The 14,424-nt window shown below is 39.5% G+C and overlaps 1 protein-coding gene across 2 annotated transcripts in view; it reads left to right on the top strand.

The window, feature by feature from the left end:
- The first annotated feature begins 2,199 nt into the window (after positions 1-2,199).
- GABRA2 (gamma-aminobutyric acid type A receptor subunit alpha2) overlaps positions 2,200-14,424 on the top strand; it is a 59,837-nt gene continuing 47,612 nt past the window's right edge. Inside the window, exons 1-3 of one of the 2 annotated variants that reach the window (XM_059470560.1) lie at positions 2,200-2,220; positions 2,829-2,917; positions 5,461-5,576. In XM_059470560.1, the coding sequence (XP_059326543.1) occupies positions 2,847-2,917; positions 5,461-5,576 (187 nt within the window). In that variant the 5' untranslated portion in view covers positions 2,200-2,220; positions 2,829-2,846. Of the gene's footprint in view, positions 2,221-2,489; positions 2,731-2,828; positions 2,918-5,460; positions 5,577-14,424 lie in introns of those variants that run through there. The other variant, XM_059470559.1, reaches the window with a different exon arrangement.

Raw genomic sequence — 14,424 nt, 5'->3', positions numbered from 1 at the left:
CTCAAAGAACATCATGGGTAATTGTGATTAGAGCCTAAAAACTAGCACATTTTCCTTGGGAAAGTCTATGAGCACAAGCTCAGCATAAATACATAGCTACCCTGTGTGGCCTTTGAGGAGTGACAATGTGCTATCACAGCAACAAGGAGCCACTGTGACTGCTCTCCTTAATGAATGTGGTCTTTAATTTTTTTGATGCAACTTACATATGAAAATTAGATTAATGCTTCAATATTATTATTACTGGAAGTGTGTTTTGAAAAGGAATGGCATGAATACCTGTGGAAAAAATCATTCTGCTTGGATTACATAATGTGTTTCATATAAGAATAAATCATGAAGACTTCACTTTCCGTGATTCTTTTTCTCCTTCCATTTTGATACCTGTGAAGTCACTTTTTCTTAGGACAAGTAGCTAAAACTAGTTTCCTTTACTGTGAGGGTTGATTCTGCATCTAGTATCAGTTATTAATTCCTAATGTGTGGGACTTGGAGGCAGATTCAAAGAAGACTTTGGATCGACCGTAGATCCCTAACTGAGAGTGAACACAGCACATTTTCACATCTGTACATGGAGAGATGAGGGCCTTGTGTCTTAGACACAGCCAGTGTTAGATGGCTGCTGAAAGAGTGTTTTTCAGATTTCAGCTTTTGCTCCTCTGTCCTTGTCTTTGTCATTTTCCATAGTTTGGGCTGTCATTTTACAGGTAATTTGAAAACAAAGACATTGAGCTTATTCCCTCTCTCTTCTCAGTCTTACTCCAAGTTACAAAATATCTCTAAGTTGAAAGGAACAAATTGTCTTGATTGCCCAAGTTTTTTTCTTCCTTTCTCTGTTTCTCATCCTCTACTGTGGAGTCACTGAACCATGAAAAGAGAAGGAAACAAAGACACCACCAATTGCAAACTGCAACAATTAGGAAGCAGGAACACCCCAATTCAATAGGTAACCTAAGAATTTTTTTCTTATTTTTTTCCTACTTCTCCTTCCCTCCTATTTCCCTCTCCTCCCTCCTTGCCCCCCCCCCTCCCCCAGACCCCTTCCATGTCTGTACATCCTATTTCACATGTTCATGTTGGGACTGGTATTGATTCAGGACCAAACTTCATCAGAATAATTTCACTTAAACACAATAAGCGGGCCAGTGACATTAAGAGAGGATAATCGAGATGGTGCTTTGGGCAGTTTAGAGATTGAAAGGAAAGGAGATAGATGAGGATTGGTTTAAAATGCAAGAAAAGGGCTGAAATATTATTGCCAGCGTTATTTAATTATTTCCGAGTTAACAATGCAAAATGAGGGTACACTAAATGTAAACCCTTATCTTTAATTATTAAGCCTGTCCTGTTCTACTTGTACTGGAAAACCTGAAATCAACGGGAATGAATCCCAGCAGCGATCCAGTTACTACCAGAGAAGGACTGCATATACGAAAGGAGGGCAGCGTGCTTTAAAAGACAATACAACAGAAAGTAATGCAATTCGAGGCGGAAAAAGGGAAAAAAAAATACAAGCGAGGTTTGTTTCCTTGTCTGCCTTCATCCTGAGCTCACATTAAATGATAGACTTTTCTTCTCTCTGCATTCCAATTAGACTGTGCCAGTGGGCAAGCGGGGAAGGGAATGTTAATGAGGCAGCGGGAGCGGGCTGGGAGCCGGGGCTGGCGGCTCCCGCTCCCGCCGCAGTCCGGGGCAGCGCGGCGGCTCCGGGGCTGTGCCCCGCCGAACGCGCGCTTGGCCGGACGCGACCGAGAGGCTGAGGAGGGAGGGCTACGGAAAATGTCTCGTACCGCTCCGGGGACCGCTTTCCGCCCCGTTTCTCGTTCGCGCACCGGCAACGCTGCCGCGCCCGCCCGCTCCGGGCTCCGAGGCCGCGGCAGCCGCCCCGGGCCGGTGCCGGTGCCGATGCCCCTCGGCGGGGACCCCGCGCCCGCCGTGTCCCGTGAGGGCCGGGCCGCGGGGGCGGCGGGCGCGGCCCCGTGACGGCCCCCGGGGCAGCCCCGCGCCCCGGCACGAGCGGGCACGCGCGCACGCCCCCGCCGCTGGGTCCCCGCTCGGTCCCGGCCGCGCCCGCCGCCGCCGCCCCGCGCTCCCCGCCGCCCCCCGCCGCCGCCTGCCCCGCTCGCCGGCGGCACCCGCCTCCCCTCCCTCCTGCTTCCCTCCCTCCCTCTCCCCTCCCTCCCCGCCTCGGCCGCCAGCCCGCCCGCCCGCTGCTCCCAGGTAGGGTCCCCGGGGGTCCCCAGCTGCGGCGGCAGCGCCCGCCCGTGTCGGGGGCTCTGCTGCGCTCCGCAACTTGTCAGCCTGCGGGGCTGCCCCCGCCGCCGCCCCGCGCTCCCCGGCGGCGCTCCGCCGAGCAGCTGTCAAACGTGCCGGGCGCTCGGCGGCGGCGGGGGGCGGCTCGCCCGCGCTCGGTCCCCGCACCGAGCCCCGGCGAATGGCATGACTCTGCCTGCCGCCCGCCCCCCCGCCCCCCCGGCTGCGGTGTGCCGTAGTGAGGCGAGGGGTGGTTAAACCCCCATCCTCCCATACATACGGCTTTTATTTTTTGTTCCTTTTCGTCTCGGGGCTTTCACATCACGGAACAGGAAAGCATCTGATGCGCCGGCTCACGTGCCACTTCTGATCATACATTGCCTCCTTGCACAGAGCAGGATCGTTGGGAAAGATGGAGATACAATAAGTTGCTAGTACCGAAAAGTGCTGCGGAAATCCAGTGGTTTCCTTTCTCCAGTGAAGTGACATATTTTCCTCGGGTTTAAGTTGAAAGCACTGCTTGGCGGAGACTGACTGTGGCTGAGAGTGGGTTTGTGTTTTTCTTGCACCGTTAGGTTTTGCAAAGAGCAGCGATGAAGAAGAAGCTGGCACTCTCCGAGATGCAGTTGGTTCTTCTCGTTTTATTGGTGTGGCTACCAACGAGGTGAGAGGATATTCAGTTTCGTTGTTCAGTGCGAACATGCATGTTACAGTCTGCTAAGGGTAAGCTTGTGTGAGGGGCTATAAAAGTACAGTATGTAGTAACGTAATAAAAAAAAATCTTTCTTAGCTGTTTGAATGCAGTATTACATAGTTTCGAGAATAAATGCAGTAGAATGTAGTTTAAGGACCATAAAAGCCTGATCTCTTGTCGTTAAATGGTTTGTGAATTGATGCTTTATTCCACCATTAAAATAACAATTTCTTTAAATGCCTTTTTGGATCTTAAAGACTTGAGTTACTGCATGACTGTGATTCTGTACCATACAAAATGGAGAAATAGATTTTTATGAAGTCTCACTGCAAATCACTGTTCTTAAAATAATGCTCATATATTTATTAATATGGCCATGCCTTTTTTTTTCCCTTAATTTTTTTTTGTTCAAACATAATAGAATTCAAAATGATGCTTAAGCCTTAAACCTCTAGGTGGAGATAGCATACAAGTTCACAATCACATATAATAAAACAATACCATCATTTATTAATCAACTTTTCTTATGTTGTGTAAAGTTCTCAATTTCTAAAGTGACAGCATAAGAGCAAGTAATTTTTATTACATTATACTTTTGTGTTGCTCACAGTCCCTAAACACAATAATTAATTGTAGTTTGTAACTTTGATTCACTTGCTTTGGTTGTGGCTGCAGTAGGTCTTGTCCTAATATGGTAAAGATTGTATGCTATATAATGCAAGTTTCCTATGATTTAACATGTCTCCAATATTTTTGTTTGTTTACCAGTGAACAAAATATTTTCTGAAACTATATTTTCTATTTCACTTTATACCTAACTATGGTGCAGTATTAGTTGAGTCACAGTGGGCCAGATCCTGCAAACCCTACTCAAGTGAGTAATCTTACTGACGTCAAAGAGACTATAAGCGTTATTAAAGACTTTATGCCTGAGTAAAGTTTGCAAGATTCGACACTAATTTGATGTAATTATATTGATCTAATATTTTTAGTGGAATCTTGAGTTCAAAAACTGTTATATCTCAAAAAGAAGCTTAAAAATGGCAGAGACATACTCTGGTGGTCCATGAGTACAACGATACGATTTTACAAACCGAGAAGGAACCATCCAGTAATTGCAACTAAGAAAAAACTGACACACGAGTAAAATCACACATGACATTTTCATGGGTTCTTTTCAAGTTATCTGATTTGGGTCAATTCTATGGTTTATATGATGGAAAGCACAGACTGCAATGATTTACATTTAAATACTTCTTTATGCCATTGAGCTGGAGACCAACATACAGCCTTGTCTTTAATCATTTTATAGCTTTCTTTAGAGAAAATATCACCCAAACCTACTTTCGGTTTGGAGGAGGAGGAAAACATGCTTGCTATTATGGCATTCAGAATACCTTCATTTCAAGATGACTAATACTCAAACATTTAGGGTTAAAAATTTAGGTACCTGAAAAAGATATAAATGGTATGTAGCACATGATGCTTTACTTCCTTGATACCAATGTGCTGGTTTTAAGTAGCTAAAACTGATGAGCTCCTGTATTTCACATGCATGGTGCTTAAAATTGTTGGCACGGCAACATTTGCATGTGTAAGGCTTTCTGTGTGTCGGGGCTTCCCTGGCACAAACCCTGTTGGTCTGGGTGCCCAGGTTCCAGAGAACTGTGGGGCACCACGGCTGGCTGGGCAGGTTCATATTCCAGCCCCTATAGCATGTCCCACAGAGATTTGATCCATAAAGGCTGTAATGTCTCTTTCTTTATTGGGGAACTTTGAAACCATCAGTGTTCTACAGATTCTTCTTGACACTTCATTTGTGATTCCTTTTTCCATCCAGCATTTATAAGGTTTGTCTGCATCTGATGGAGTATCAGACAGTGCGTTTTATGACAAAATAGCATTTTAGAAAGATGAGGGCTGTCCACAGCTACCCTGCAGCTTGCTAGTCAGCGCTGGTGTTCCCTCCCACCAACTGCTGGCGTCAGAGGACTCCCTGAGCATGATCGCTGGAGTTTTCCCTCATGTTAGTTCTTCTGGTCATGTACATTACATGACCATTGGGTGGAGGCAAATCCACAGGATTTATCCAGAGATAGAGTATGCCTAAGTGAGGACAGATAAGATAGAGCTAGAAGAAGATGGGTTTGTGCATGGGAACCCGGGTTTATCAGCCCAGGAGTGACATGCCACCAAAGCCTGGGAGGCTCTTCAGGGTTTTGCACCAGTGCAGCCTCCACTAACAGTGTTTGGGGAGCTGGAAGCAGCACTCACAGTAATGCAATGATGCATGCAAGTACAGACTACTGGAAAATGACTTCTTGGGTATTTTAAGTAGTATTCTGTTGACCCTTATGTGTCTGAACTTGTTATATAGAAATTTTATATTTGCATACTGTAAATACTCCTTTCCTGTTGGAATGCAGCAAGTAATGGCCAGTCCAAAAAAAATGCATGTTGAGTGTATGTTAAAACATACTTAGCACCTTCTAAAATGTAAAATATCCATTTAGATCGGTGCTGGCTGACTCCCTGGAAGACGAAGCTAAGAATAACATCACCATCTTTACAAGAATTCTAGACAGACTTCTGGATGGTTATGATAATCGCCTCAGACCTGGATTAGGAGGTAATACAACCCAATTAAAGATTGATTTTAAAAAATAAATTTTAATGTTCAGATTTTATGCAGTGATATTCTTCCTTCGGGGTTTTTTTTCCCCTAACAACTGGTATGCATCTTGATAAATTATTTATAACTACATTCACCCAGATGAATCATTTGAAGTTTGAGGAAGATAACATCTATGAATGGAAAGAAGGCATTTTCACACATTTATCTTAAGTAAAAAGAAAAAATCTGGTGTTTTAACATAGTAAAACAGAATGTGAACAAAAATAACATCTAAAGCTGTTATTCCAGTCAGGGAATTTTGGTTGAACAAGGAATCCAGGCTTAATTCCCTGCAATCTGATAGGTGTATGTTTTCAGAAATCTTCACAAGTGTTTTGTGCGATGCGTATAAATTCCACATTTGAGATTCGTTCCTTGGCCCAGTAAGTTCAGTGAAAATGTTGTGATTTTGACTTCTTTGGAATTGGGGTGTCACTGGTAATATACATTTCATTTCTGGGCACCTTGCACTTATTTGAGCATTTGGAAAAAAAAATAGAGAAAAAGAGAATATTGAAGGACAGAGGTCTCTGCACTCTTGTGCCATGACTGTCAGTTATTTTTCAAAATGTCAGTTCACATTTTGATTTTAAAGCTGTATGCCATCTTTTGTCAGTATGTGTTATATTGGCAAGAAATTTAAATAATTTTTGTGGTGTTGAAAATATTACTGTGTACAGAAAAATAGCTATGACATAGGGAGGGGCTGAATATCTCAGTTTTGACAATATTTTGTCTACTACTATTGTTTATCTGTATTTATACTATCTAGCATTGACATGTATGATTCAAATATACACTTCTACTGCCACTATTATTATTTGTAACAGTTTTGGTAATTGTAATTTTCAACCTGGAGACTGTTTCAGCTTGGTGAAGCTAATTCCAGTACAAAATCCTTGGGAGCCATTCCTGTTCCTGTTGATTTCAGGAAGATCAGGCCCAAAGCTAGAGACACACTCCAACTTCCATGGAAATTACAATAACAACTCTGATCAAATTAGGCCTTAGTTAAAGCTCAGAGTTTTTATCCAACACTATTCCAGCCTGACCTGTGGCTCTGTTGCTGTTCTGGTCCTGGGGAATTGTGGCTTGAATCTGACACAGCAGAAAGTGGGAGCTGACGCTGACTGAAACAGATTTCTCATTATGCATTGCTTTTAAACTAGGATGTCTTTTCATTTCCATTTTTGGCCTCTGTACAGTGAAAGCTTGTGAAATATTTTATATTCAAAGATTTCTTAATTTGGATGATACAGGGGACCTATAGAACTGTTGATGCCAGAATTTATATAGTAATTTTTTTACGTGGAGTTTTGATTTCTTTGCAAAATACTCAAATTTAAGAATTTACGCATAGTATAAACATAGAATGACTTGCAGAAACATTTCATATCACCAAACTCGTGTTGAATTGACAGGGCTTTTAAAATAATGCATTTTATTAGAAAAATAGTCAAAGTTTTCTTGCTTACAAGGGATGAGCCATTTAATGAGAGCAGTCTGCAGTTCCTTTGCATATCAAGCATTTTTTTAATATTGAAATAATATTTTTGAGAACATGAAATACAGATCTAATGGATTTTTCTATTTTTCACTAAATTAGCTTCAAAATAACCTCCCTCTTTTTCTTTATAAAGCCTCATAGATAATTAAAACATACTCTGAGAACAAAAAATTAAAGAATTAACATCTGTTTGATATTGGTATACATGGCAATCAACCCATGCAGAATATGTGTGAAATGAAACTGTGTCATGCATATTAAACCGTGGTGATTCATGACACATTAATCTTAATCCTCAAAAATACTTCAGTTGTGGATGGATGGATTCTTACAGTTTAAAAGAACACTTGTAAATGGCAGTTGTGATAATTCATGATACAAAACATACCAAACAAGGCTTTTGTACATAGTGCTTAATAATTATCTAGCTTCATATTTCAGGAATTTTCTAGCAGTTTATTCCTTTTTCTATACTGACCTGTAGTCTGAAAAGAGATGTGGAAATAATTAACCTTTTTTTCAACACTATGTGCCTAGTAAGCCTGGGAATTTCTAAAAGTGTTTTTGCAAGAGATTACTGCATTCTGGCCATGCCACACACATCATTAATTTAAGATACCTAGTCTCAGTTGTGTTTCCCTTCTCTTTATATGAATCTGAAATAGCTCATTTGAATGCAGCAGAATGTTTACTTTGGCACAGCAGTTTGCATTGTCGTGCACATATCACTGCTATGACTGGGATCACAATCTGGCCTAACATGCTACAACAGAAATAGTCCAGGGTCTGAGATCCTTCTGAAGTCGTCTGAAAGCAAGAGCTGTTCATCAGCCCACTTTCACTTGCTGTGAAAGACATTTTCAGAGATGTCTTACAGCAAGAATTTAGCTCATTGTAAAAAACTGCTCCTTTAGTAATGAAATGTTTTGGGTTGATATTACCATTTTATCTAGTTATTGACCAACAACAGGGAAATGTACAGGCTTCTTGAAAGTCTGTATATTAAATTCAGCTAAATAAATGTCTGATTTGGAGGTTGTTCTTGAATTAAGGGATAGATTTGTAATTCATTTTCCTGGGACACAGTCTGACTACTGACAGTATGTAACTTGATGCTTTACTGATGCAATTCAAAACAGAGTACTATTTTCTATAAGCTGTTGAGGAAGGTTTAACTTTTACTGGTGGCACACCTTGGTCAGATAAACAGGTTTTGGCTGTTGGCTATCCTAGCAGCTGGGATCCTTGCGTGATGTATGAACACTACAGTGATGAAATGACCTGCAAAATGGGTGTGGGCAGGGGGAGGATGACACTGCACCATGCCCTGAAGCCAGAGACATCTCATATGACTTAGCTACATACCCCAGCCTGCTGTATTGATAGACATGAGCATGGGTTTATTTGAGGGGAGATAATATTTTCTCTGTACTCATTTTATGCTAAGCACAGGATTGCAGCTGGAACACTCTTGACTGTACTTTCAGCTCTGAAGTGAACCATTTTACCCAAACATTCCATGCCATTTCTGTTTAGTCATCAAAATAAATTACAAGTTTGACTTCAAACCAAATTTTCCTGTATCATTAGCATTAATTTATATGAAATATAGCCATGCAAATGGCAAGTCATACAGACCTTCATTGTTTGTGACTTTCTACAAGTAATGAAGGTATTTTCTTCTTTTTATTTGCTGTAATGTTTGCAATACGCTTAGGCTAACATTTTTTCATAAATCTTTTGCTTTTTATTAGCATGTAGTAAAGCAAATCAACACATTAATGGGCACTAAAACTAAGCAAGGAACCAAAATATCTGTAAGCGATTGAATTATCTGTCTGCTCTCCTCTGCCCCATGAACAGACATGGTCATGCTGGATACTTCAGTATTGTGACTATCTCCATAAGTTATTCATCCTTCTTTACTTTCTCACATCTGAAATTTTCCAACAGCTAAAGAACTTCTGTATTTTCTACTCTCAGAAACTTATAAAACAGAACTGAATAGAAAACTAAAATGTTGGAGAAAAGAAACAAAAAAAAACAGAGCAAAAGAAACGGGAAGTTACAAGGGCAGAAGACTGGACTTCCTAGCCTAAAGTTTCAAGTGCCATATTGATATTGAAAAGATCTATGGAAATGTCAGGATCCTTCTGCAAACCGTGGTCAGTCTCATCAGCTTCAGGAATGGTATTCTTATTGTAACCAAAGAGTTGAATGATGGTTGTTAAAAAAGAGGAAGATAAGATAGTAGGTAGGTGAAAATTAAATGCACTGTGAATCTATTTTGAAGGAACCATCTCTGCTTTCAAATGTCCTGAATGCTTTAAGCAAGCATCTGCATTGCATTTCTCACACAGACAGACCAAATCCTCTTTTTTCCCAACATTTTGTAAATCAGTTGAACAGGAAAACTGGAAAGAATTGAAGGGAATTCTTGCTGACTATTCATATCAGAGAGATGGTCAGCAATGAGCGCTTGCAGGTGTGATCTTTCATCTTTGGAGAACTGGATATTTCATTGCATAGAATCAGTGTAATGGTGTAGAATATCAGACTTGGTGATTAAAAGTTTTGTGATGTGCTCACCAATATGAGCACAAGGGAAACTTATTTTTTCACAGATTACCTTTGTCTCTTGCCTGGATCAGGAGAGCTGTATCCATATATGTGTGTGCGTGTGTGTGTTTATCACATAGTTGGAGGTTTTCAGTTGCCAGGAAATACAGCCATGGTCATATGCTGATAATCTGGAATATGTTGCATTTAGGGCACTGTATTTATATATCACTGTAATTCAGAGTTTTTAATGAGCTTTGGAAGAGTTTGTAGCTATAGGAGTCCCTAGATGGGGGACCCTAGTCACCTAGCCAAACCTAGTGGTGTTTGTCAGCCCCAAACATGCTTAATGCAAATTCAGAGTATCATAAAGGAAGGTTCGTTGTCTATTTCTTTTTTCTGCAGAGCACTACTAGAAATCTTCCACTACTGTTTTTAAAGGGAAAAAGTGCAGCTCCCCATCTCAGTTCTGGTTGCTTCCTTAGGCCTTCTTTGATCTAGGTTAATATTTTGGAAATGGTAATATCTCTCTGCCAGTGCTAATGCAGAGCAGCACTTGCATCTTCTAAAAGCCCACTGTCCTTGTAGCTATGCTGGGACACAAAGGGATAAACTACTGTATGTACGCTCCCCTTTTGGGCATTCCTGGAAGGGCCACATGGAATCTGCCCATAATGGTGCTTTCAGAGGAGTCAGTGAGAAACTTATGTTAGAGCTGTGGATAATGTATATTGGCAAAAAGCATTCCTTGTAAAAAATGGAGAAGCGATAGAAAAAGGATATGAACATCTCATTAATAACTTATCCAGGGCATGCAGACAGTGCTAAGATGCAAGAACAGAAGTAACTCAGTAGCTGTAAGCATTCCAGGGAATGATTTATTAGGAAAAAGGAAGGATAAAAAGCCTACAGAAACCTCTTTGATACTTAAGAACAAACCAGAAAACTTGTCTAGTATAGGATAGGGCTGAGTAGCTAGACAGAGGTTATTTGGTTATTTATTTATTGAAGTCTGTGAATAAATCAACAGTGAAGACATAAAAATAAAATGAATGCTACAGCTGTGCAGGGTAGTGCAATTGGGGGAAGTGTTGCACAGAATCACAAAATAAGCTGATTTGGAAGGGACCCACAAGGATCATTGGACCCAACTCCAGGGCCTGAACAGCACCATCCCAAAGAGTCAAATGCTCTGCCTCAGATGAGTTAACAGAAATGTAGGTACTGTACAGTAGTTACATGTGTCCATAGAGGAGCTGGTCTGGGAGGCTCTCCCAGTTCACTGAACATATATATTTAGTACTTTTTTTTTCTCTCCTGACAAAGCATCAGCATTTGATTCTAATGCTAGAATTACTGCTGACGACACCAATGCTGAATTAGAGCTTTGCTTACTTTTGTCTTATCTGCAAGGAAGCTGTGAAAGCAGATACCGCAGATTTCTCTGTAGCTCATTGGTGCTCAATGTAAATCAGACCAATGGGGTGATAACATTTTTTTCAGGCAGATTTGATAAACAAAGAAATCAAAACCATCACTTTTTATCTGTGATGCAGTTATTCTGGGTTATTTAGGAAAGGGTTAAGAAGCAGTGGTCTTGTTGGTATCCAAGGTATTCTATTATTGAATGCTTTCCACTAAGGCCTTTTATCTTATTAAATCTTGCAATGATTTTTTTCTATCTCAAATATACAACTACTTCTCATTCAGGATGACTAGTTTAAAAAGCTAAGTACCAAAGGAATGTAATATCATAGTTCCAAAGTTTTTATTACCCTTGCGTAATGATACAATTTGCATAAAGCTACCTGAATTGGAAATACAATTATTATTTAAATAATCTAACTCTAAAACATTTTCAGAGATATTTAAGCACATTAGAAATTCATCCAGGATAACTTTGGGTTATTTTAATGGATTTCATGGGTTTTTACTAGTGGATTTTAACCAAGCAAAAAGTTAATTTAAAATGTAGTAATCAATGTATATGTTGCTTACAATGAAGAAATTGTTATTCAGTCTTTAGAAATGAAGAGATTGTGTAATACAAAATTAATAGTATTCTGGGTTGCACTTATAAAAAATATATTAAATCAGTTTAAAATAAAGCATTGATGGTCTTTCACATTTTGGGTTTAGATGCATAGGATGCAGACTACATTTGGAATACACCGCCCTCCACAAAGGTGAAAAAAGTGGACCTTGGAAGATGGTTGATTTAAGGAAAAATGGCAATTATATCACTGTGGTATGACTGGCATCACTATTTAGTGATGTTCATTTCTGCTTGTGTTACAACAACCAATATTTAAACAAATAGTGAAGCATAACTTTCAAGACAATTAATTGGCAAGTTTTGACATTTTATTTTTAATGAAAACTAAAAACTTGGGATTAAATGGGCATGTATAACTCCTTCAACTTCTTTGTGTAGAAAAGATTGGGGGTTTTCATAACCTTTGTTCTTGAGCCCTGTAATGGTAAATATACATTTAAATATATCTTCTGTATTTTAGCACCTATAAAGAAAAAACTGCCACAAGACATTCATTCTGCATAGCAGAATGGGCTCCTGTTACATTCAAGGCCTGATTGTGGCAAAACAGTGTAACAATACTGGGTCTTTATGAGACATAATCTAAAAGGACCAAAAAAAAGAAGAATTATTTTCTTCCCCTCCTTAGCTTTACTAGGCAAACTCATAACTGTTATAGTTATAATATAACTCATTACTATTATGCCAATGCTGATGATTTTCAACAGTTACAGAGATAATGACTGCTCAGAGTTGTGGTGGAATTTCCATCTTTGTGGAGACCCTCACAATTTGACAGAATATGACTTGGGTAACTTGCTGTGTTTTTAGAGATTGCTCTGCCTTGGACCTTCCAAAGGCTCTTTTTAAACTCAGTTGTTCTAAGATTCTTTACCTGCAGCCAGCAAGACATTGAAATAATGGCTGCAGCTTTCCATCTTACTTGGAAAAGGTAAAAAAAAATTAGTATATTAGATCTTGAAGATATAGCTGAAGGAAAAGTCTGTGTAAATGAAAGTTTTAAACTGCTTCAGAACAGCAGGATGCACAGTGTTGTATAACTCTTGAGCTTATTATTCATAAAGAGCCCACTGAAAAATATAAGATTTTGGGTAGACAGATCTGCAAAAATGAAGAGGAAATATCCTTGTTTATAGTCTTAGCCACATTTTTCCTACTATCACCTTATGCTGAAGTCCTGAAAAGGGTTAAATATGTGAAAAGACAGTATTTTAAAGGACAGGCACTGTATTTCATCAAATCCTTTTCAGTTTACTTCAGCAATGTACATGGAAGTGAAAAGCTGCACAACACTGTGCATCCTAGAGATCAACACCTCCTCAGGAGGCATCCAGGAACCTCTAATCACTACCCTTCTGAAGTGCCCCAAGATACCTTCCAAGGCTCCTCCTGTTTCATTTTTCTGTTTTTACATTGCCTTTTTCTTTTCTAAATACCTGTCTATTTTGTCCATTCTTATAAAAAATGCCCAACTGGTTTTTTTGACCAAAATTTGATGAATTTATCCAATTCCATGTAAATATAGAGTTAGCTAAGTCCAGGTGAGACCTGCCATGTAGATGTAATACAGCTGCTGACATCCAGCTGCCTGAAAGATTTCTTATCCAGTGGAACTGGATGGAGGAGGTTGAAATGATGTGAAGACAGGCTCCTAGGTGGGTAGAAAGCAAATATTATCCTTTACCCACAGAAAAAATGGTTTTCCTGTTGTGCCAGCACAGTTCTCTGGTGCTGTTGACTGGTCTGAGACAGATCTGTTGCTTCTGGCAGTTCTCCTGACTGCATATTCCTGTTTCTGCTTTCTTGCAATGCTACCATTTTGTGACTGTCTTTTAGAATAACCTTTTCAATGCACAATCTAGTGCATCCAATTTTTAGAATTAATAGTGTGGAGAGAGAGATAGAGGTATTTCATCAGAAAGGATCATAGAAGAGGACATTGTAATTGTCTATATATAAAAACAGCGCAGGCTTTTTTTTTTTCCCCCAGTATTTTGGTCTGTTTTAATTGTCAGTATTCATGGCTACAATTAATATCTAAAAGTAGCTTCTAAATACTCCAAATAACATATATGAAGTAGAAAAAAGCTCTTTTTCAACAACCTAGCATTAGGGTAATACAAGCCAAGGTGAAAAACCACTATGAGCAATAAATATGGGAAAGGGAAGGAGGGCAGAACAAAAGAGATGACGAGTGAAAGAAGATAAAATTGTCATACTAACCACTGACAACTTTTAAAAAAATGGCAGATTTAAACAGCTGTCTGATCTTTTTTTCAAATATCTTTTGGGAGCTTGAAAGTAGACAGAATATTTTGAATTAATACTGTCAAAAGTTTAATAAATTTTATTTATAAGAATCAAAAGACTTTAATATCCCAATATTAATCTTTAAATACATTTTTATATTTTTTTTTACATGTTAATGCTCTAATGAAATTAATCACAAGCTAAAATAAATTTTCTTTACCACTGTCACCCAATTAATAGTTTGCTTTATCATGCAGAGTATTTCACCACTAGTTTGTGGAAATTGTATGTAAATCACAAAAGTATGATTCTGCTAATCTTCCAGAAGTGGTATTGCTATTTGGGAACCATTTATGTGATTACTGTGTAGCACACGGCTCCTGATTTACATTCCTTAATTCCTTGCCATATGTTGAGGGCTATTTAATAAT

The sequence above is a fragment of the Ammospiza nelsoni genome, chromosome 4 (assembly GCF_027579445.1).
Source record: "Ammospiza nelsoni isolate bAmmNel1 chromosome 4, bAmmNel1.pri, whole genome shotgun sequence".
Classification (NCBI taxonomy): Eukaryota; Metazoa; Chordata; class Aves; order Passeriformes; family Passerellidae; genus Ammospiza; species Ammospiza nelsoni.
The sequence above is the reverse complement of the archived record's forward strand: the minus strand, read 5'-3'. Positions and strand labels throughout refer to the sequence as shown.